The sequence below is a fragment of the Danio aesculapii genome, chromosome 14 (genome assembly GCF_903798145.1).
Source record: "Danio aesculapii chromosome 14, fDanAes4.1, whole genome shotgun sequence".
Taxonomy (NCBI): Eukaryota; Metazoa; Chordata; class Actinopteri; order Cypriniformes; family Danionidae; genus Danio; species Danio aesculapii.
In genome coordinates, this window is record NC_079448.1 from 51295904 (window position 1) to 51322407 (window position 26504).

Consider the following 26504-nt stretch of genomic DNA (forward strand, 5'->3'; position numbering starts at 1 on the left):
GCAAAGTTGGTTTTGATCTGCTTGATTATTCAAATTGTCAGAATTTGGCTCAAACAGATACAGTGAAACCCACACGATATTATTAACTTTGCATTTACGTTTCTGAAACACACTTGAGATGTTCGGCCAATCACAAATATAGCCACAGCCATATCACCCTGCAGCCCAAGACCGGCTACTCACTGAAGCTAAGCAGGACTGAGCCTGGTCAGTACCTGCATGGGAGACCATATGGGAAAACTTAACACAATCTCACGGCAATTCGTAACTTTTTGATTTAGTGGCGAATTCGTACGATCTAATTCGTACAATTTAGTACGATTTGCTCATCCGCCAATGACGGTTGGGTTAGGGGTGGGGTTAGGTGCCATGCCTCCTTTTTAAAATCGTGCAATTTTCGTACGACTGAACTCTAATTAGCCACTAAACTGTCCAAATGTAAAATACTTACGTTTTCTCGTGAGATCAGGCTGGAAAACTAGGTTGTTGTTGGAAGTGGTGCTAGTGAGGCCAGCAGGGGGCGCTCAATCTGTGGTCTGTGTGAGTCCTAATGCCCCAGTAAAGTGAAGGAGGCACTATACTGTCAGTGGGTGCTGTCTTTCGGATGACATTAAACTGAGCTCCTGACTCTCTGGGCTTTTGGGAAGGCGGGGCTTATATAAAGCAGGCTGCATCAGAAATATACTCGAAATAGTCTTATACTCGAGTATGTTCTACATTTAAATCACATTTAGTATCACAATTAACCACATGATCGTAAAAAAACAAACTATGTGCTATTATAGTATGAATGAGAGTACAACCCAAATCAGAAAAAGTTAAAAACAGTGTGAAAAACCAAATTAAAAATAAAAAAAGTATTGATTTCTAAATTGACTTTGACTTGTATTTCCTTGCAGACAATACAACAAACATTATTTAATGTGTTCCTCGTGGTTTTCCTTATGTATTACAGTTTTGGTTCTTGCAACACATTTAAAAAAAGTTGAAACAGTAAAGCTTTTACCACTGTAATGTTGCCGTTCCTTTTTACAACACTTAAAAGACGTTTAGGTAGTGAAGACACATGAGGTAGTGTTTCAGGTGTAATTTTGTCCCATTCTTTCTGCAAACAAGTCTTAAGGTGGGCAACAGCACACAGGGTATTGTCACATTTTGCGCTTCAAAATGTGACACATTCTCTATTGAAGACAGGTCGGGACTGCAGACAGGCCAGTCAAGTATCTGTGTCCTCTACAGCCAGGACTTTGTAAAGTGTGCAGAATGTGGTTGTGCATGGTCTTCCTGAAATATTCATGGCAGGGTTTCTGCAGGGTCTTAAAGTCTTAAAATTGTCAAAATCTAAATTTCAGGCCTTAAAAAGTCTTAAATTCACTGAAATACTGTGTTGTAGGTCTTGAAACATTTTAAACAGGTCTTAATTTTCCTATGTCCATGTAAAGCTACCCAATCGGCCCAACACCCCATCAATCACAATCATTCCATCTCAAAAGTTTTGACAAGTTTATTTATTTACTCTTATTTATTAACTTTATTTACCAACTCTATTTATAAACATTTGGTTAATTATCTTCCCTATAATAATATTTGTTTTAATGGTTTATTTAACGTTTAAACTGGGCCCTTAGAAAAACATCCTTAGAGTTTAGCCTTGTGAAATTTCATTCATAATGGTTTCAAAGTCTTAAATTTGATTTAATGAAACCTGTAGAAACCCTGCTGGGGCGTCCCTGGAAAAGGAGGCAGCATATCGTGCTCAAATCTCGATGTATTTTCAGCATTAATGTTACTATCACAGAAGTGCAAGTAACCATTGCCAAGGGAAAGGACACAACCAAAATAGGAATAGGTGTTTATTTTGAGGAAAATAAAAATCATGAGGAGCACATTAAATAATGTTTGTTATGTTGTCTGCAATGAGATACAAGTCAAAGTCAATTTTAGGAATCACTACTTTTTTTTTGTATTTGCGTTTTCCAAACAGTCCCAACTTTTTCTGGTTTTTCTGTCATAATCATGTGACCTACCCACGTCAGTTTCATTGCTCCACTCCCATTTATGAATTCTGTATCATGGGATATCGTAACCTCCATTGGGTGCGCACTACAGAATCTTGCCAGAAGTAGAAAGTCATCTGGGTATTTCTCACATTAGTGGTGTCAAAATTAATTGTTTCTTCGGTGCACCGCGATGCAGACGCGGACAATTCGGCATCGGTTCAGTAATAATCATAACCGGTTATTATGTACTAACGTCATCTATCTCATATGCGCTCTGTCGCAGGCGCGGGTATTTACAGCAGAAGCCCCTATTTCTCTGCGATTGAGGGAATGAATGAAAGCTCTCTCACTCACTCACTCACTCACTCGCATATATATTTCACCTGCTGGTGTGATTTTTCTTTTCCTCTAGCCTGTATGCATTCCCGCGGCTGTACCTGTACATTGTTGCGGGACCCGACCACATTTCATGCGGCGCAGGAATAAGAGCGGTCGGTAACTCCTGGTGTAATTTTAACAGGAGTGGGCGATCTCACAATATCGCTCCCGAGCGAGCAAGCGTAGCGTGTGAGTGTGTGTCTGTTTGTTTGTGTGTGAATGAGAGACAGTGTGGTGCTGTGTGTGTGTTTATACAGACAGCTTGTTTTAGCCACCCCCCAAAATACAACACTGTGTATGGACAGCATCGTCAATGCACCGAACTATCAAATTGAACCGAATCGATGGCATGATAATCGTAACCAAACTATGAGACCAGTATAGGTTTACACCTCTAGCTCACATACTGTATTTTTTTAATACTTTGAAATTAGATGTACTACTCGACTTGCATACTATATAATAGGGAGGTATGCGATTTCAGATGCAGCCAATCAGAGCGTTTCAGACTGAATAACAGATCTGCTGTATTCATTCATTCATTAATTTTTCTTCAGCTTAGTCCCTTATTGATAAGGGGTTGCCACAGCGGTATGAACCGCCAACTATTCCTGCATATGTTTTACGCAGAGGATGCCCTTCCAACCTCAACCCAGTACTGGGAAACGCCCATACACTTTCACACACACTCTAATACACTACGGCCAATTTAGTTTATCCAAATAACCTATGGCACATGTGTTTGGACTGTGGGGGAAACCAGAGCACTTGGAGGAAACCCACGCCAACGCAGGGAGAGCATGCAAACTCCACACAGAAACGCCAACTGGCCCAGCTGGGATTCGAACCAGCGACTTTCTTGCTGTGAGGTGACAGTGCTAACCACTGAGCCACAATAAACAATATGTGAAAAATCTTGTGTTTTGAAGCATGTTAACCTCCTAATGCAGCCATTAAACAGAATATCAGCATTTAAAATAGCATCATAAGGCCTCTTTAATGTTTTCAGTCATGTAAACAAATCATGTTTAAAATGTACCTTCAGGAAAGCTTTCTTTTCCAATGAGTTCATTAAAAATGGAGGAATGGCTAAAGGACGGAGAAAGATGAACAAAACATTAATTAAAATAATTATTGCAATCACAGCGTTGCGTTACCAGACATGCACTTCAATAAAATCAACATTTCATGTGTAAGACAGCAAGTACAGTGAGGGCTGAAAATCTGAAATTATTTGTATTTTATTTAGTTTGCTAACAAAGATAGCTTTAGTTTACTGAAGTAGCCCCATTTTGAATCATAGATTTTATATTTGGTCTCAGATTTCATAAGCATATCTGCAAAATTTATTTGACTATCATCGGCTTTAAGGGATAGTTCACCCAAAAATGAAAATTCATATTTTATCACCCCTGACTTTCCCCAAACTGGTTTTGAGTTTCTACGATTGAACACAAAAGGAGATATTTCGAACAATGTTGGAAAATTGGTAGACTTCCATGGTATTTTTATTCTCCTACAATTGATATGAATGGCTACAGGTTTCCGACATTCTTCAAAATATCTTCTTTTATGTTTAACATAAAAAGAAATCTCCTAAATGTTTGGAACCAGTCTTGAGTTAAATACGAGTTAACTGAACTGAATTTTATTTAACATCATTTAACAAACTGTACAAAAACAAAGCATCCCATCATTCATCTTGATATAAAACCATCGAGTTCATTCATCCATTCATTCGTTTTCTTTCCCGCTTAGTCCCTTTATTAATTAGTGGTCACTACAGTGAATATGTTTTACGCAGCGGACGCCCTTCCAGCTGCAACCCATCACTGGAAAACACCCATACACTCATTCTCACACATGCGCTACAGACAATTTAGCATACCGAATTCACATATAGCGCATGACTTTGGACTTGTGGACCCGGAGGAAACCCACAACAACACAGGGAGAACATGCAAACTTCACACAGAAATAGCAACTGAGTCAGCTGAGGCTCGAACCAGTGACCTTCTTGCTATGATGCGACAGCGCCACCCACTCCGCCACCGCACTGCCCCAAAACTATCGAGTATAAAAGCATAATAAATTCCTTGGCTTATTTCCACTGTGGTCCTCCTTGTAATACAAAGGATGGCTTCAAAATACAGAAGAGCTGATGTCTAAAACTAAACAAAACATACAAATCAAATGTATACAAGCTATAAAGAAACACGCATAGCCCATAGCACAAACTAATTAACATTATCAAACAGTATTTGAACCATTTTTCATTTTTGGGTGAACGATCCCTTCACTGACAGTGAGTTTTAGAGAAAACATACCCATTCCCGGAGAGGCCATGAGGATTCGGGACACCACCACTTGTGTGATGGCCTGTTGAGCTGCCTTTGAAGATTCTCCTAACCGATTGTCATTCTCATCTGTTACTGGAATACCGTGTTTGAGTTCCCTGATTAAAACACAAAAGGAAGAGCATGATCATTTCATTACATAAACCGTGATGCACAACATATAGACACATTTGGAAAATGTAAGGACACCCTATGAAAGTCAAGCTGAGCTTTAGTGTCATTCCACTACATGTGTGGAGATAATGTTGTAATGTCGTATCTCGTAGGACATAAATAAACACAATCATAAAAATGAACACAACACTGGATAAAAGAGCTATTTTAAACCTATATATACTAACATACTGAACTAGAAATACTTAACTATACACATAACCTGAGACGGACTACGCAAGTACTTTTATATAAGACAGAACAGTATTGTGGTGGCTCAGTGGAGAGCACTGTGGCCTCACAGCAAGAATGTCGCTTATTCGAGTCCCAGCTGGGTTAGTTGGCATGTCTGTGTGGCGTTTGCATGCTCTCCCCGTGTTGGCGTAAGTTTCCTCCGGGTGATCCGGTTTCCCCCACAGTCCAAACACATGCGCTATAGGGGAATTGAATAAACTACACTGGCCGTAGTGTGTGACTGCAAGAGTGTATGGGTGTTTCCCAGTACTGGGTTGTGGCTGGAAGGGTAGCCTCTGCATAAAACATATGTTGGAATAGTTGGCGGTTCATTTTGCTGTGGCTACCCTTGATAAATCAGGGACTAAGCCCTAAGTAAAATAAATGAATGATATCATGAAATGCAAGATATTGTGCAGAAGAAGAGATATTCAAGATTGAAAAAGCAAGTACACTTAAATTATTGTTGCTGCTTGTTTAAAGTAAGCCAGAACTTGTCATTTTTTAGGCAATTTATTTGTTTAATGTTTAATTCAAAGGGCTCAGTGGTTAGCACTGTCGCCACACAGCAAGGAGGTCGCTGGTTTGAGTCCTGTCTGGGTCAGATAGCATTTCTGTGTGGAGTTTGCATGTTCTCCCTGTGTTGGTTTCTTCCAGGTGCTCCGGTTTCCAGTCCAAACACATGCGCTATATGTGAATTGAATAAACTAAATAGTGTATGTGTGTGAATGAGTGTGTATGGGTGTTTTCCAATACTGGGTTGCATCTGGAAGGACATTCGCTGTGTAAAATATATGCTGGATAAGTTAACGATTCATTCCACTATGGTGACCCCTGATGAATAAAGAGACTAAGCTAATGGAAAATGAATGAATGAATGTTTAATCCACTTATATTTGTAAAACATTAAGGTAACTTCATGTTGTCTCGACACAAACACATTAAGGAATTGTGTGGAACCCAGTATTATTATTATTAATATTTTTTTTTTACAGCTGTAGCAGTGTGAACTGCAACAAATAAAAAAATTCTGGTTGTGGTTTAAAATTTGGCTTCTGTAGATGTATTCAAAGGGTAATTCAAATGATAGCCAAGAAGACATAAATAAATCAAAATGAATTTTGCTCATGGGCTTTATTTGCCTAAAATAAGACTACAGCGAATAGTTCGGACTGCTGAACGAATCACTGGCACTACCCTTCCTACACTTCAAGAACTGTACTCTTCCAGAGTGAGTAAAAGGGCTCGCAAAATCACTCTGGACCCCTCGCACCCAGCACACTACCTGTTCGAACTGTTACCGTCTGGTCGGCGCTTTAGAGCACCAAGCACAAAACAGCCAGACACAGGAAAAGTTTCTTTCCTCAGGCTGTCTACCTTATGAACAGTTAAATATTCCCCTACTGTGTAATAAATATGTGCAATACTTTCTACATTCGCACTTGTACACAGCACCTTATATCAATATACAATGCAATACTCTCTACATTCGCACTTGTACACAGCACCTCATAACCTGTATATTTATAACAATCTGTACATACAACTCAACATCCAGGTTTCTTGACTAACCGCATCTGTTTAATATTTATCGTCTTTTTTTCAGATTTATTTTGTGTTGTCACTTGTCACTTTATGTACACTGGAAGCTTCTGTAGCCAGAACAAATTCCTTGTGTGTGTGTGTGAAGCACACTTGGCAATAAAACTGATTCTGATTCTGATTAACTAGGTTAATAGGTGAGTTTGATTAATTAGGAGGGTCACTGTATAACAGTGGTTTGTTCTGTTGACAATCGAAAACAACAATTGCTTAAGGGGGCTAATAATATTGAGCATAAAATTAAAAATTTAGGTTTAAAAACAGCTTTTATTCTAGCCGAAATAATACTTTCTCCAGAAGAAAAAATATGATCAGACATACTGTGAAAATTTCCTTGCTCTGTTAAACATCATTTGGGAAATATTTGATAAATATAAAAACCCCAGGAGGATTAATAATTTTGCGTTCAGCTGTTCATGCATGCATTGGGAATCTTTCTGTGATCACGATACCAAACAACCACATCTGGACAACCAAATTAAAATCCGGTCAAAGCTCTGCGTGTTTGTTTTAGAGAATTATTTACCGTTGTCTCATGAGTGGAATATTAATACAGTTAGCAGCAGCGACAGCAGCGAATGGGACGAAGCGTCCTATGAGTGGAGACACATGCTGAAAGACAAAACATTCAGTCGTTTCATGATGATGATTATTACAGTCAGAATGAACACTGAGCAATGAACACTGTGTTTATATATTTATAAAGGAATTAGTAAGCGATTTAACAAACCTTTGCTAATGCATTCAGTCCTAAAGCAGTAGCCACAGCGCCGGTGGTGGCGGATACATACGCTGTCCCAAGCTGGCTGCAAAGACAATTATTAAGATGTTATAGAGATATTGTAAGTAGAACACAAGCCATGTTTCCATCCTAGTTTTTAGGTGCTGGTTGGTGTATTTCCTTGTGCTGTAGCAACAATTCTACGACAGCTCTGACAAATGACCCATTTCTGTTCAGTGTCTGTGACTTTGAAACCAAAATATTCCTGTACTACAAATGTCCTGTTTTTCTTTGATATTAATCTCACTGATAGTCAAAGCAAGTTCAAAAAATATTTTTCTATGTTAAATATGTTTAATAAAAATTCAGGAAAAAGTTTTATGTAAAGTCGGACCACGAGTCCACATATATGCACATCATTTTTCTCTGAAAGTACATCAGAAGCATTAATAGACGGATATGATGCAGAAAATGCCATCATCCCACTCGTCCGTGCTTTCCTGTTTGTTTGTTTTATTGTGGGTGTTCCACATGTGAAGTTTCATAAACTAATTTCGAGAGGAGCACGTGATATGATTGAGCACATCTGGCCACTCATCTGTAATCAGTAATAATCCAATCAGAGTGATCCTAGTTTACTATAAATGGATCATTTTCTCCCTACTGTTTCTATCTTGGTTTGGAAGAATCCCCCCTTCCACCCCATCTCCTCCTTTACCTCCCTTTTCTAAAGGGGGAGCTCTCGAGACCGACCTGATCTCAGATCTCCTGATATGCTTATCGACCGGGCGGGAGCCCTGGGCTCAAATATCTCCGAGCTCAGGGTTCTCTCCTGGGACAGCATGCCAAACCTGCTTTATACGCCAAGCATATCTAAGTGGGAACTCTTGAAAGTTTGATTACGCAATTCTGATTGGGCAGAACGAAAGTGTGCTCACTCAATTGGCTAGTAAGAATTAAATAATACATACAGTTGAAGTCAGAATTATTAGCTCCAACCCCCCCCCCCGAATTTTTTTTCTTTTTTAATTATTTCCCAAATGATGTTTAACAGAGTAAGGAAATTTTCACAGTATGTCTGATAATATTTTTTCTTCTGGAGAAAGTTTCATCTGTTTTATTTCGGCTAGAATAAAAGCAGTTGTTTTTTAAACCCAATTTTAAGGTCAATATTATTAGCCCCTTTAAGCAATATTTTTTTTTCGATAGTCCACAGAACAAACCATCATTATACAATAACTTGCCTAATTACCTTAACCTTCCTAGTTAACCTAGTTAAGCCTTTAAATGTCACTTTAAGCTGTATAGAAGTGTCTTGAAGAATATCTAGTCAAATATTATTTACTGTCATCATGGCAAAGATAAAATAAATCAGTTATTAGAGATGAGCTATTAAATCTATTATGTTTAGAAATGTGTTGAAAAGAAATCTTCTTTGTTAAACAGAAATTGGGGAAAAAATAAACAGGGGGCTAATAACTCAGGGGGTCTAATAATTCTGACTTCAACTGTATATATTCACAGCCTTTTGCTATTAGCTAATCACAACATTTCCCATCACAATTGTGATTTGATTTCGATTAATCGCACAGCCCTATTGGGCGGGTTAAAGGAAGCAATTCAAAGACAGACGTTCCGGCATGTAACGCTGATTTTCAAAGCAGAATATCTGACTTCAGCATTGTTTTTCAGATAATCAAGAATGTTCACTTGACATGTTTCTTGAATATCTGCACACTTATTATGGTATTTTAATGCTTTAGAAGAGTCAAAAATTTACATACAGCACCTTGCTTATAAACTAGCATTATTTATAGTTAGTTATGTCATAAGAAATACCGTTATTTTAACACTCAACAACAACATCACATAATTTCCCAGTATCCTTCAGCCTCATTAAAATCATTGTTTAATTTTCTTCACGTTTTCGGATGGAAACACGGCTACAGATAAATGCAGAAATGGAAGTGTTTCCATATCCTGGACCGGGCCGTATCCTGAGCAGCTACTGTGGTGGTCATGGAAGAGTGGAGAACATGAGACTGATTCCTGTGACGCTCCAGAGACAGACGAGTCTTCGCTGAGGCCAGCTTCCAGCCTCCACCACTGAGACTGCAGCTCTGCACAGGATGTTTGGCCAGCGGAGAAATTAAAATGGTCGTGCCCAACTGAGCCTGGTTTCTCTCAAGGTTTTTTTTCTTCACTTCCGCCATTAGTGAAGGGGGTTTTTTTTCCCTCTCCGCTGTCGCCACTGGCTTGCATGGTTCAGGATCTGTAGAGCTGCGCATCGTTGGATTTGCTCTTCAATGTTTGGACTCTCAGTAGTGATTATTAAACCACACTGAACTGAGCTCAACTGAACTGAACTTAAACACTACAAACTGAACTACACTGTTCCTATTTACTATGACCTTTTATGTGAAGCTGCTTTGACACAATCTACATTGTATAAGCGCTATACAAATAAAGGGGAATTGAATTGAAGTGTTGTTTGTGCATTGAAGTGCCCTCACTTGACTGTGATTGGTGCGTCTCCGCTCCTGTTGGTGTAGTTGACTATTGCATTGAAGGACTGATTGATCCACTGCCAAAACAGAACCGCTGGAGTCGTTCTGAAAGCACAGAAAAATACTAATTCATTATTGCGGGAGTTTGGTTTTTACTCATTCACCAAATCCTACAAAGATTTTTTATAACATTTCTAAATGAAGACTATCATCAAACAAATGCAGCCTTTATGAAACAAATAAACACAGTAAAAAGCATTCAATTATAAAATTAGATACAAAAAAATGCTTTACAAAATGCAAATCCATCACGAATCATTCTATTCATCTATATAACATTAATTCATTCATCTTCCTTCGGCTTGGTCCCTTATTTATCAGGAGTTGCCACAGCGGAATGAACCGCCAACTATTTCGGCAAATGTTTTATGCAGCGGATGCACTTCCAGCTGCAAACCAGTACTGGGAAACACCCATACACACATTCTCACAACACACACTACATGCAAACTCCACGCAGAAATGCTAACTGGCCCAGCCAGGACTCGAACCAGCGACCTTCTTGCTGTGAGGCGACAGTGCTAACCACTGAGCGATTAAGATTTAAATAATCGTGTTTTCAGATGTGATTTATTCCTGTGATTTAAAGCTGAATTCTCCTTCATTATTACTCCAGTCTTCAGTGTCACATCCTTTAGAAATCATCATAATATCCTGATTTGATGATATATTATTATTATTATTAATGTTGGTACAATATTAATAATGATTCTTCTAATTAGCAGTCTTGATGTTTTCCACGCCTGCTTCATATTTTTTCGGTAAATTTTGATTTACATATTTACATTTCTTTTTTTATGATTCCTTAATGAAAACTTAACTAATTAACAGCATTTATTTGGTGTATGTGTATATTAACAATTATAATGTGTCCTTGATTGGTACTTTGAATATTATTGTATCCAGGGTTTCCACTCTTATGTACCGCAATTTCAAGGACGACCACCTTGGTAGTTCATACCCCAAGCATACTATATGCACCGTCAGTAAAGTCTTTACTCTACTTATGATTTCACTTATACTTGATATTAACATTAAAAATGTCGGAGTAATGTTGATGTTTTGAATGCATAGGTGTAGTTTTTAAAATATGCATTATAGGTTTTTTATTTTATTGTAGCTGTACAACATGTAATTAAACAAATGTAATTTATTAATTATTATTTGTTTAATGTAATAACAAGGTTAAATCTGTTTTGCACATTCACTCAATAGTGACTTTATTGGTAAATTTACAAGTAAAGGTCTCTAAATAAATGTAATTTCAAATGTAATTCAAGCACTTTTAAGGACCCATGTTTGTTTTCAAGTACTTTGAAGGCTTTGAATTCATGTGTCTCAAATTCAAGTAACTTTCAAGGAGTGTGAGAACCCTATGCATCAAATTCGACCACAAATATGAAACATCCCATCAGTTTTCATTAACTATTCAGATTCAAAATACAATGATAATAACTGTTTATTGAATTGCAAATATGCATATTAGAATGATTTCTAAGTGATCATGTTAATAAAGCAACAATGCGCTAATAATTCAGTACGCAATCACAGAAATAAATAAAATTTAACTATATTCAGTAAAGCAACCATTACTTCATATTGCAATAACATTTTCCAATTTGATAGTACTTTTGATTAAATAAAAATTCAGTATTTGTGAACGGAATATGCTTTTTTTAAAACACTAAAATCAAAATTACTCACAATTAATCGCATCTAAAAGAAAAGTTTGTTTTGACAATTTAAGTGTGTGTTGTGTATATTTATTCTGCATATATAAACACACACACATGCATATATTTGAGAAAGTTTATTTATATTTAGATATATATGTGTATTTATGATACAAATTATATATAAATTTAAATATCTATGTAGCAAAATTGAGGGTGGCACGATGGCTCAGTGGTTAGCATTGTCGCCTTGCAGCAAGAAGGTCGCTGGATTGAGTCCTGGCTGGGTCAGTCGTCCTCCGGGTGCTCTGGTTTCCCCCACAGTCCAAACACATGCGCTATAGGTGAATTGAATAAACGAAATTGTCTGTAGTGTATGAATGTGAATGAGTGTGTATGGGTGTTTCCCAGTACTGGGCTACATCTGGAACGGTATCCACTGCGTAAAGCATATGCCGGAATAGTTGGCAGTTCATTCTGTGCATGAATGTAATGCATTGTTTTGCTTCTATATATGTGTGTGTATCACACATACATAGTAAATATAAATAATACATACATATATCATGTCAAAATAAACTTTCATTTTGGATGCAATTTAATCACAATCTTTGCTTAGTGCTAAAATAATTAAAAAGTCAAATAAAGTCTTACGGATGCCAAACTTTTGACTGCATTTTACATCAATATTATATCACGCAAGCGTTTACCTGTAGAAGGTCATCATGCATCCAGTGATGGTCATGTTCATGGGCACCTGAGCGGACATGCGACCAATCAGCAGCATTTTCTCTCCTGTGTCTGGATGGAAGGCGGAGTCAAAAACGTATTTCGCCCTCCATAATTCATCTTCCGTGAGATCTGCTGCTACCACGCCTTTTCTTTGAGGATTGAAACAAAGAGCAAATATGACAATTGTGCATTTGTCATATAGTAATATACAGTTGAAGTCTGAACTATTAGCCCTTCTGTATATTTATTCCCAATTTCGGTTTATCAGAAAGAAGATTTCAGCACATTTTTAAACATAATAGTTTTAATAACTCATTTCTAATAACTGATTTCTTTAATCTTTGCCATGATGACAGTAAATAATATATTAACTAGATATTTTTCAAGATACTAGTCTTCAACTTAGTGATAAAGGCTTAATAAGGTTAAGTTCGGGTAATTAGGCAAGTCATTGTATAACAGTGGTTTGTTCTGTAGACAATACAAAACAAATCTTCCTTAAGGGGGCTAATAATATTGATAGGAATGCACGATATATCGGCAGCCATATCATTATGGTTATAAATGCTATATTTAATGTTATCGTTATAGATCCGATATCAAAATTAGGCCGATATCTTTAAGCCAATAGGTTATGTAATTGTACAGAACTGCCTGCTTGCACATGCGCGGGTCAGACTTGTCCAGTGCACTATAATGGAGCTTTCCTCACATTGTTTATTCCTTCAAAGTCTGTCCTTTCTTTGTGTGGTATTGCTGTGCGTTAATAACTCCGTAAGTAACCATGTTCCTTATCATTGTAGATATGTTTGATAGAGCATCACTGTGTATTTTGGTTTAAATCGCCTCAGGGAAAATACAACATGTGTAAACATAATAGCAGCGATGCACACGTGCTAAACAACTCGTTAGTTTGTTTGTAATCTAATATGATTATTTGTTATCAACACATGTGTTGTTGATGTAAGAGTGTATTCAGTTTGATTGGCATATTTATAATGATTATAACGAGCGCACGTGATGGCTATTACCACGCACACACATATAGTGACTAGAGAGCCATCAGAGCCTTCACCGCAGCAGGGGAGACGTGTGCCAGTCACTGAATCCATCATAGGTGTTCTCAACCATCCGCCACAGTCTGTCTTTATATTATGCACTGTGTTTGTCATAAAGTCATCTGTGCTCAATGCTTAGGTGTATCAAAATCTGACTTGAGGACAAATCTGACTCTTATTTTACTCTGACTTTTATGAAGTTGTTCATTGTATAAAAATATAACATTTTAGAGTTGTATAGTATATCGATTATCGGCAGGGCTTGACATTAACACCCGCTAACCCGCTAAATGCGGGTAGATTTCAGCGGTGGTGGGTAAGACAGACACTCCCACTAGCCACTTTGGCTGGTTGAAAATAATTTTCTCAGATAATAATTCTGAAAGCAGGGTTCGACAATAAGCATGGTCCAATATGCATGCAAAGGCGATCTTAGAATTGAGAAGCAACACGACTGACAAAAATAATTGCGTTCGGGCGAGCAATAGAAAGCAGGTGAATAGCGAATGAGAGGATAATCACTTGTTGTAACAGCTGAGGTGATGCGCGTGACTGTTTAAAACGCGTGCGTGCTCCCGTTTCCTTGCGTGAAGCAACTGTGTCTAGAAACACAACTGGTGTGATCGGTTCCCTTTCAAATAGACTAGACTAAAAGTGATGAACATGTATCCACAGTCTTTCTGCTGTCAAGAGTTCCAGATTTTTTGTAAGCAGCACTGGTTGCTTTCGCTTTAACCATTCTTTGAACAGATTATGTATGGGTCTAACGCTAACCGTGTGTGTGTGATCATACTTGCATTATCACACGGTATGCTCTTTACCTGCTTAATATGGTTTAATTATCATTTTTTACAATAACATTGCTTTAATATAAGATTAACTCCCCATTTATGTGTAGTTAACTGCTGATCTTTGACCTTTTGCCCAGAACAGATTACTGTGCATATGGTTTGTTAAATAAAAAGTATAGTATACAGCTATATTTTGCTTGTTTTTGGCTAGGAAATAATTAATTGTTTATGTTTGGTGTGGTCAGAGATAAATTTGGTAAATCCTTCATTTTGAGCTCTGAAAATTATGTGAAATAAAAGCTAATTGTAACACTATGAAACCATGACCCATTTGCTCATGATTATTGAGCTCATACACAACACACAATAAGTGAAATGAATGAGGAGGCATGTGGAGATAACGCTAAATCTAAATCAAGTCATTTTAGCATGTCAAAGTCATATTTATGTGTTTAAAATAAAATTGTGGCTAGTGAAAATGGCGACTGGCTAGTAATGTTGGAAAACTACTAGTCACAGTGGCTGGTGATCCAAAAAGTTAATGTCAAGCCCTGGTTATTGGCCTCAATCTTAAGAGTTATCAGTTATCGATACCAGCCAAAAAATCCATATCGATGCATCCCTAATGACAGTACATAATATTTGACTAGATATTTTTCAAGATACTAGCATTCAGCTTAAAGTGATAAAGGCTTAATAAGGTTAAGGTCAGGTCATTAGGCAAGTCATTGCATAACAGTGGTTTGTTCTGTAGACAGTCCAAAACAAATATAGCTCGAAGGGGCTAATAATATTGCATTAAATATTTTTTTTAAAATAAAAAACTGCTTTTATTCTAGCTGAAATAAAACAATTAAGACTTTCTCTAGAAGAAGAAATATTTTAGGAAATACTGTGAAAAATTGCTTGCTCTGATAAACATAATTTGGGAAATATTTGAAAAAGAAAGCAAAAATTCACAGGAGGGCGAGTAATTTTCAGCTGTAGACCGCATTATAAACAGATGGATGAGATTTACTTGTAATCCTGAATAATCTGATGTGCTTTTTCTAATTGTTCGTTGGACAGCAGGATGTTTCTGGGGTCTGTGACGGTGAAGAAATGCTTGGCTCGACCCACGAATGTTCCCTGATCCCAGCGCGGCTCTTTAATGTTTATGGAGGTGGAGATCGTCGCTGCCATGGTACACTGTGGAGAGATTACACAGGTAAAATGTATCCATTATGCAAAAATCACTTTTATAAGGGGTTTAAACACAGTTGTGTGGCAAGAGCATGTGAATGTAACCAGCTTCTAATGGTACAAATGTATTCATTACATTTTTTTATAATCACACTTGATTAAAACAGTCTGCAGAAACACTTTGATTGACAGTTCTCCCTTTGTACGTGTCATCAGAGGGGGAAAGCCCAGCTCATTTGTGATTGATTTCTCCCTCATTAGCATAAACAGCCCTAAGTGAGAAGCAGCTGTCCAATATTAGTTTTGAGCTGCTGAAGAAGTCACTAAAAGGATTATAAATGTGGAGTTTTAGATGAAGCACAGGAGTCTCTATAGACTGATGTATTCTGAGATACTTCTGCACACAGTTTGTTTTTCAGAGATAACTTCAGTCTTGTTTTTCAATCTGCCACTATGCTGACACACAGGCATTTGTAGCCCCGCCCTCTTCTGCAAAAGAGCACAATCTCATTTGAATTTAAAGCCACAGTCACCAAAACGGCACAATTAGGATCAAAGCCTAAATAGCTTTAACATATAACAGCAAATGTCATGGAAGACATGAGTAATTTTTAATAGCAAGAACAATACTGTTAAAAAAAGCTGTCTGTAAGTCTTAGCAAGAGGGGATTTATTTAATTAAAAATGGAGTGAAATAGTGCAAAGTGAAGTTTATTACTGTAACATCATTTTTTAGCATCATTTTCCAGTTGATTTGTCAAATATAAATATATATATATATATATATATATATATATATTATAGGTGGGCATAGATTACATTTTTTTAATCTAGATTAATCTAGATTAAAATGGCTCATTTGAGTTCTGCCGAAGGCAAACAGAATATGTGTGCTACCCAAATAATAAATATTTGAGAACGGGTTTCTCAAGCCAGGTGGCGCAATAGACCAGGGGCTCATCTCCTATTTCCAAAATGCATCACAAACTGCTTGAGAAACTGTTCTACTAATGATAATTGGTGATGAAAATAAATGATGTTCAATAAGATGTACTTGTGTTTACTAACTGTTTATTCAGTTAAACATAAATGTTGAACTGTAGGCCTACATAAGCTCCAAACAGCAATTTTTATACTTGCTTTTGATGTACGTACATACATAAAATGCTGCTTCTCAATGCCAAGTTCACAGAGCCCTCACGGTGTCAAACATTGAGTATGTTTACATGGGCAACAATACTTTTAATCTGAGTATTCATATTAAAATCGTATTACAGTCTACCATGCAAACAGAGATTTTTGATTACCTTAATGTGACTAAAGTCATCACTGAACTAAACAGAAATGGAATTAAGACATGTGGAGTATGCAGATATTAGTGGCATTACTGAAGTAAACACTGCAGTCAAACTATTACCGTCATGTAGGACTTGTCACCATATTTTCCGACAAGATCCAAGACACAGGTGGCTGTCAGTAAAGGACCGCACACAAAACACGCATATACACGCACAGACACACCGCGAAATGCGGAAGTTTTTTTCTTTACGTTTGGCGAGCGTTATTACATTCTATAACACTCTCACCAGTCCTTGCTCCTTATTTGCGTCTAATAACCCAGTTTGTCACGGCATATGAATGAAATGTTCATGAGGTAAAGTGAAACTGCCGAACTGCAGCTAAAGTCAGGCATCCTGCTGATTTGATTCAGAAGGGCACCTTGTTTGTCAGGTATACATCCACGCAAAAATATCAAGGTGTAAGTCATCATAGCTTGCGTAGAATAGACCCAGCTCCCAACTTTGAGAATAGATTAACGGCGATTATTTATTTATTTTTTTTATGCGCGATAAGAGTATATGAAAATATATGAAATATGAATATATGAGAATATATGAAAAGGTACACTATTTCATTTTTAAATAGGGTAATTTGTAATCTGTAATCCATTACATTTCCAAAGCAACCTCCCCAGCAGTGATCACACTTTTTAAAGAGCCCATATTATACATGAAATAGGGTCATATGTAGGTTGTAAGTGTCTCCAACAACAGTCTAATATGCATGCAAGGTCAAAAAACACTTTGATGGTCTTATAATCTGCAATTATTTTTACCTAATTATCCCAGCGACTCCCATATGAATCGTTCAGCGATTCATTTGTTCCCAAACCCGTCCTCAGCGTGAAGCTAATCTGCGCTGATTGGACGGATGACAGCCTGCTGCGATTGGTCGACAGTGACAGGCTTCAGCACGAGACAGAGTGAAATGCCCAGCTGGTAATCAACTATATAAAAGTAGTCACAGTGCATACACGCTTCATAGTGTAAGGCACACACACACACACACACACACACACACACACACACACACACACACACACACACACACACAACGCTCCTCAGAAGAACTAGGGAGAGCGACGCGAGTCTCCTGTCTCCTAGCCCCTAGCCGTCACACACTCGACCTGCTCTTTTTCTCACACACACACACACAAACACAAACACATCACGCTCCTCCTCAGAACTAGGGAGATCGACACGAGTCTCCTAGCTTACGATGGCCATAGCAACGACAAACGGCAGTGGAACGCGAGCTCACAAAAGCCTTTAACGTTAAATCCGTAAACAAAGCGGCACGCGTCGCGTTTTTAACGTGGCTTACATGCGATATGAGAATATAAAGAGTAACCGCGTGTACTGTACCAGGTTAACAAGTAACAAAACACAATAAATACATAATTTGCAAGCTAGAGTAAACGAGGCAACAATTTTAATCGCACTTACTTACACTAGTGAATAAACCTCAACCACTGACTCTTCACAGTTTCATCTTTGGGTAGAGACTGTCAATATTATCCATCTGAGCACAGCATGACTTCATTCGACCGGCGGCGTCTGTGTGTGTGTGTCTAGTGTTTTTTCTGTGTTAGTGGGCGGGGCCGCAGGTTTCAAATCTCCCGGGTTTGCGCGCGTAACTACTGGCGAGGCTTGTGTTTCATAGCCGCGTCATCGCGAAACACCTAATGACTCGTTATCAAGACGACTCGTTTGAAGCACTACGAGTCGACTCTTTCATAGATGAATCAATAGTTTTAAACACTGTACACGTACAGATTTAAGCCATAGCTGGATATTTCACTTCACTTAGAGCTGTGGTACACACTACATGGAAGGGCATTTTCAAAAACCCATAATATGGGCTCTTTAAAACAAAATTCCAACGCATTAGTTACTCCCACATCATACAGCACTAATCCTTATGAAGTAACGATATGAATTATTATATATAATATATCAATACTAATGTTTAAATAGCAATGTGAATCCAAACATGATCTTCATTTCTCTTTGAACCCTACATTTTCAATGCGCTACATGGAGAAAATGGTGTCCTAAAAGACCAGATTTTCTCCCAGAAACTGAGCTGAATAATGCTGGCACATGACATTCCTCTCCTGATTAAGGCTCTGCTGATTCAGCATGTAGTTGTTAAAGACACTGAGCAGAGCAGCGGACCAAAGAAAGACCTGAACATCAGTCACGCCGCTGCTTTAATAATAAACCAGCGCCTCTAGTCTCTATATAGTCTCTCTATATATATATTTTTTTAAAGGACAACACATATGCTTAATACACAAATAAACTTCATTGAACATGTACACAGACATCACCTATATACAGGGGTGGATTTAGTGACTTGGGGGCCCAAAAGTCCTAAAATGCACTGGGGGTGCATGGGGGACACATTTGCGCAGATGTAATATTTCCATTAAACTTTTTTTTACACCCTCATCATAAAATTTGATATAAAATGATGTTGTATATAATTTATAGGTATAATTTATACAATTGGGTATTTATTTGGGGGCCCTCAAATTTCCTGGTGCCCTAAGCGACTGCTTACCTTGCTTATTGGTTAAATCTGCCCCTGCCTATATACTATATAACTGCAGGTTAACAACATTTAGATATAATAACTGTTAAAAGCTATTAGTTACTAGTTAATTAAAGTTATTAGGAACTAAAAGTTATTGTAACTAATAACCTTATCTATTCCCAGTTTGATTGTAATGCAGTTTTGTAAAGCTGTCTGAAATTCAAGTACTTTCAAGAAGAGAGGAAGCCCTGTCCGTCTGAGTAAATGCTCACTTTCATTGCATCATTTTCTTAAAAAGAAAGTGAAGGTTGTGAAGCTTTTATTCTGGTAGCAGTTATCAAATGCTTTAAGGTTGAGATTCAGATAAAACCATTCATTAGCATCAGAATTAAATGAACTAAATGTGCAGCTTTGGGAGATTTTGATTTTGACGGTGCATCTGTATGAATAAAGGGAGGATGGACAGAAAGTCTTTACTATAAGGAATTTTTGTTGTGCGATTATATTGTTAAAGAAGTTGTTGCCATAAGCTATATTATTGTCATTTTGAGATCATTTGATGCCACTGATTATATAAAGCTTATATAACTGCATAATAAACCATATAGCTAATAAACCATATATAATCCTTAGTATTCTTAAGGTTGTTAAGATTCTATAATTTGATGTTAAAAAGGTCATTGTCATATTTTATTTATGCAACAATACAGTTAGCTTACGGTTGAATACATACCCCGTTTTTTTTTTTAACACTGATTTTGGTTCGGTTTTGATGGCTTGACACAAGTGTTGTTGTTTTTTTTGCTATTCTATGCTTAAGCAATAGGTACAGTAAGAGGTTAAGGAGACTTAAATTTAATTAAAACAATTTATTGCAATACTCCTTTATTTTACTTCAAAGTCAAGAAAAGTACACTAGCTACTAGTGTATTGTATATTAAAAAAATCAACAGTGAAATCTCACAGCTGCTGGTAGCCTGTGTACAAACTGGGAAACACATCAATTCCTACATTTTGAAAATAAGCATAGATGTGAATTTAATAAACATAAATTGACCGTTTCAAATAAATATATTTATACTTCAGTAAACATAAATAAACCATCTTAAGCTTCACACTGCCTTTGTTATTTTCATGTGTCTTTCGGAACCAGTTGGGTATGTTTGCTGGAAGGATTCAGCGAGGGATTGTTATTTTTTGGAGGACTTTATTACTTAATTTTTTGAGGTCATCTCCGAGTATTGCACAACAATTGTGACAGGCCTAGTCATGCATTTCCCTCAGTGGATAAACTGGGTTGTTGCTAGAAGGGATACAGCTGTGGTTGGAAGTTAACACGAATTATTTATATGTTTATTAAATGACCCATTAATTGTATTTTATTAACATCTACCCCTGCCTTAACCCTAAACTCAAACCTCACAGTAATGTGAAAAACAGTAATTATACAGAGTATTATTCATATTATTAATGAAATGACCCCTTAACTGTATTTTATTAACATCTACCCCTGCCTTAACCCTAAACTCAAACCTCACAGTAATGTGAAAAACAGTAATTATACAGAGTATTATTCATATTATTAATGAAATGACCCATTAACTGTATTTTATTAACATCTACCCCTGCCTTAACCCTAAACTCAAACCTCACAGTAATGTGAAAAACAGTAATTATACAGAGTATTATTCGTATTATTTATTAAATTTCCTATTAATTGTATTTTATTAATGTTTACCCCTACTCTAACCCTTACGGTAATGTAAAAACAGTAATTATACCCAGTATTTTTCATAGTATTTGTTACATTACCCATTAAATTGTGTTTTATTAACATCTACCCCCACCTCAACCCTAGACCCAACCATCACAGTAATGTAACAGTGATTTTACCAAAATATTATTCATATTATTAATGAAATGACCCATTAACTGTAAATTATTAACATCGACCCCTGCCTTAACCCTAAACTTAACCCTTACAGTCATGTAAAAACAGTAATTATACAGAGTATTATTCATATTATTAATGAAATGACCCATTAACTGTATTTTATTAACATCTACCCCTGCCTTAACCCTAAACTTAACCCTTACAGTAATATAAAAACAGTAATTATACAGAGTATTGTTCATATTATTAATGAAATGACCCATTAACTGTATTTTATTAATGTTTACCCCTACCCCAACCCTTACGGTAATGTAAAAACAGTAATTATACAGAGTATTATTCATATTATTAATAAAATGACCCATTAACTGTATTTTATTAACATCGACCCCTGCCTTAACCCTAAACTTAACCCTTACAGTAATGTAAAAACAGTAATTATACAGAGTATTATTCATATTATTAATGAAATGACCCATTAACTGTATTTTATTAACATCTACCCCTGCCTTAACCCTAAACTTAACCCTTACAGTAATGTAAAAACAGTAATTATACAGAGTATTATTCATATTATTAATGAAATGACCCATTAACTGTATTTTATTAACATCTACCCCTGCCTTAACCCTAAACTTAACCCTTACAGTAATGTAAAAACAGTAATTATACAGAGTATTATTCATATTATTAATGAAATGACCCATTAACTGTATTTTATTAACATCTACCCCTGCCTTAACCCTAAACTTAACCCTTACAGTAATGTAAAAACAGTAATTATACAGAGTATTATTCATATTATTAATGAAATGACCCATTAACTGTATTTTATTAACATCTACCCCTGCCTTAACCCTAAACTTAACCCTTACAGTAATGTAAAAACAGTAATTATACAGAGTATTATTCATATTATTAATGAAATGACCCATTAACTGTATTTTATTAACATCTACCACTGCCTTAACCCTAAACTTAACCCTTACAGTAATGTGAAAAACAGTAATTATACAGAGTATTATTCATATTATTAATTAAATCACCTATTAATTGTATTTTATTAATGTTTACCCCTACCCCAACCCTTACGGTAATGTAAAAACAGTAATTATACAGAGTATTATTCATATTATTAATGAAATGACCCATTAACTGTATTTTATTAACATCTACCCCTGCCTTAACCCTAAACTTAACCCTTACAGTAATATAAAAACAGTAATTATACAGAGTATTGTTCATATTATTAATGAAATCACCTATTAATTGTATTTTATTAATGTTTACCCCTACCCCAACCCTTACGGTAATGTAAAAACAGTAATTATACCCAGTATTTTTCATAGTATTTATTACATTACCCATTAAATTGTGGTTTATTAACATCTACCCCCACCTCAACCCTAGACCCAACCATCACAGTAATGTAAAAACAGTAGCTATACAGAGTATTATTCATATTATTTATGAAATGACCCATTAAATTGTATTTTATTAACGTCTACTCCTACCCCAACCCTAAACCTACCCTCACAGTAATGTAAAAATCTTATTTATCATCACACAGTGTGATGCTATATTGATGTATCCGCATGTGTATCCCATCTAGACTTGACCATAAAACTGTGTGAGTCCCTTTTAAAATCACATCATGGTTGATGTGTTTCACACGAGATGACTTCGCTCTGAGCGAGTCTGATGCAATGTGGATTGTGCTGCTTCCCCTTTATAATGAGAATCGGTGATGAGGGAAAGTCCAGCTCATTATCCATTATTATGAAAGTCCAGCTCATTATTATGAACATTTTGATTAAAAATGCATAGATAATTAAAAAGCTTTGAAAAGAAAAATGTCATCGTGTGATCTTTGACATTGCAATGGGATTTAATACATGCTCAGGCCTATCTATGATTATATACACATACAATGCTTAGCATACATAAGTACACTCATTTTGAAAATGTATATTTTTTATTTTTTCAGTGAATATAGACCATATTTTAATATAATACGTTATATTAAACCGTTATGTCCATTTAACAATAGTGTGGTCACCAAACATCTTTAAAATACATTTCAATTCTAATTAGTTATCGAAAATAAATTACAAACTACTAAATTTCGACACAATTTTATGATTTTTTTTATGTTTCTCTTGATTTTTCAGTTATGAGATGATCCTCATCTGTGAAGGATGTGTCTTCATTTATGCTGAGCGCTGTGTATACACAATTTTAGTCATTTCGAATCAACACGAATCGTCTCAATGTCAACCGAGAATCATCTCAATCAAATAAAATGTTGATTTGAAATGATTCAGAGGGATTCATTTTGAATGAACATTTAACTCACTGATACAAGCATCGTCTCACTACCAAAAATCTTCTCAACACCAACAGAGAATCATCTCATCATTCAAATCAAATGTTGATTCCAAATGAATCTGATTGAATAATTTCAAATCAACATTTGACTCACTGAATCAAGAATCGTCTCATTATTGAAAATAGTCTCAACATCAACCAAGAGTTGTCTCATCATTCGAATTAAATGTTGATTCGAAGTAATTCAGATTGAATCATTTAAAATCGACTCACTGAACCAAGAATGGTCTCATTACCAAAAACCATCTCAACATCAACAGAATTGTCTAATTGTTCGAATTTAATGTGGATTCAAAATGATTCAGATTGAATAATTTCAAATCAACATTTGACTCACTGAATCAAGAATCGTCTCATTAGTGAAAATCTTCTCAACATCAACAGAATCGTCTAATCGTTAGAATTATATGTTGATTCGAAATTATTTGGATCGAATTTTGTATTAACATTTAACACATTTGACTGAACCGAGGATCGCCTCATTACAGAAAATAGTCTCAACATCAACTGAGAATCGTCTCATCATTCGAATCACAATTCAGTTTCTTATTTTCAGTTATAATTTTACTAATAAAACAATTAATGCTATTTGATTCACATTTGATTCACTGAACCAAGAATGGTCTCATTACAGAAAAGGCCAACTGAGAATCGTCTCAACATTTAAATCAAATTTGAAAAGATTAGGATTGAATCGTTTTAAATAAACATTTGATTCACTGAACCAAGAATGGTCTCATTACAGAAAAGGCCAACTGAGAGTCATCTCAACATTTAAATCAAATTTGAAAAGATTAGGATTGAATCGTTTTAAATAAACATTTGATTCACTGAACCGAGAATCGTCTCACCGTAAAAAGTCACAACATCAACTGAGAATCGCCTCATCACTCGAATCAAATGTTGATTCGAATTACTTCGGATTGAATCGTTTAGAATAAACGAATTAACATTTGACTCACTGAACCGAGAATCGTCTTATCACCAATGTATTCATGCAGTGAAAGCGATTCGTGAAAGATCCTACTCAAAAATGTATTCACGAATCGGACACAGCAAGGAAGACTACACACAAATGATGCTTCGCAAGCCTGTAAACATCAGAGCACCGCGTTGTACATTGCAGTGATAAGATATTAATCGATAATCGGGCCTCTTGATCCGGAATGAACTTTGAACCGACTCTCCGCGTTTATGACACTTTCCCCAAACACTTGCACAATATTGAGCTTTCATCAGTCTGTAAGCCTAGTATTCATGCATCCTTTAAAGGTTATATTTTAAAACATCAATTCTCTTTAAACACCAAAACTATACAAGAGAAATGAAATGATTTATGATTGTGTGTCGTTATAAAATCAACAGTTATAATTTCATAATTGTACCCCAATGGCAAAGAATGGTTCAAAACCAGTCAGTACCGGTTAGGTGGCTTCCATTGAGGCTTCCAATATGTCATAAACCTAAATATGAATGATATTATTTATAAATATCATTATAAAATATATATATTAGAGGTATATTCCATATTATAGATCTTAATAAATATTAATTTTATCAGTAAAAGCATCAGTGCAACTCCAGCTGTGCATCTCTCCATCAACCTCTGGATGCCACATCACAAATCCACTCCACAAATCCAGCTTTACATTCTGATGCGGACAGGGGGGAAAGGAGATTTAAAACAATGTCTTGAGGATGACATTTGTGGAGATAATGTCTAAAGAACAGCCCGGTTACTTACAGTGCAACAGTGCAAATCTCGGCGTCAGGGAATCACAGCAGCGGATATCAGATGAGACTCGCGCACTGACGCTAATTTGGTATTTACGAATGAGTGTGAAGCACCCTGCAGCAAACGCCGACCAATCAGAGAGGACGCTCAGATTTCAAAATAAAGGTTTATAGTTTAACTCATTGACAATGTGACATTAATAAAGTAAACTGGACTCGAATATGGTCATTATCTCAAAAATATTTCATTTTAAATCAGGCTAAAGAAATATCGTTTAAATTAATGCATACATTTACACAAATATTTCTACAAAAATTTAAAATTGATATCGAGTTAAAATGCTTTTTTTGTGAAACTATTTCACATTTGTCATGATCTTGCCAATATAATTAACATTTTTGGGATTAAATTTGAACCTTTTATTGCTCGAAATATTTAAAAATAACATGTTCCTTATCTTATAAACGTGATTTTGGGTTATGTTAATGATCGCGCTTTTAAAGATGCTGGTTTTATTATAAACTTACTATATTTATTGTTTTTCATTAATTTTCTTTTCGGCTTAGTCCCTTTATTAATCTGGGGTACCAACAGCGGAATGAACCGCCAACTTATCCAGCATATGTTTTACGCAGCGGATCCCCTTCCAGCTGCAACCCATTACTGGGAAACATCCAAACACAATTATTCACACACACACACACACACACACACATACATTATGGACAATTTAGTTTACCCAGTTCACCTATACCACGTCTTTTGGACTGGGGGAATCCGGAGCACCCGGAGGAAACCCACACTAACACAGGGAGAACATGCAAACTCCACACAGAAACAGCAACTGGCCCAGCTGAGGCTCGAACCAGCGACCTTCTTGCTGTGAGGCGAACATACTACCCACTGTGCCACCGCGTCGCTTTATTTTATTATATTCTGTTATTATGTAAATTTTACATACACGAATGCAAGTTTGCAAAAGTTCTTCATAGTGCTAGAAAAAGAGATTAAATTATGTATAAAAGTGATTTTTTAAAAAGCTAACCAAATAGAAAAGCTATTAAAACGGTCAATCTGAGCTCCTTTTTTGCATAAAATGTTTGTATATGTGTATTTTCTGTTATAAAAGTGCATTTAATAACTTCTGTTAATAACTAAAT

General features: G+C 36.2%; 1 protein-coding gene across 1 annotated transcript in view; it reads right to left on the reverse strand.

The window, feature by feature from the left end:
- sfxn1 (sideroflexin 1) overlaps positions 1-25441 on the reverse strand; it is a 33606-nt gene extending 8165 nt beyond the window's left edge. Inside the window, exons 1-8 of the mRNA XM_056472948.1 lie at positions 25354-25441; positions 15285-15454; positions 12396-12566; positions 9959-10057; positions 7455-7530; positions 7251-7336; positions 4706-4833; positions 3418-3467 (exon numbers count right to left, since the gene is read on the reverse strand). Of these exons, the coding sequence (XP_056328923.1) occupies positions 3418-3467; positions 4706-4833; positions 7251-7336; positions 7455-7530; positions 9959-10057; positions 12396-12566; positions 15285-15448 (774 nt within the window). The 5' untranslated portion in view covers positions 15449-15454; positions 25354-25441. The remainder of the gene's footprint in view (positions 1-3417; positions 3468-4705; positions 4834-7250; positions 7337-7454; positions 7531-9958; positions 10058-12395; positions 12567-15284; positions 15455-25353) is intronic.
- Between the last annotated feature and the right edge of the window lie 1063 nt (positions 25442-26504).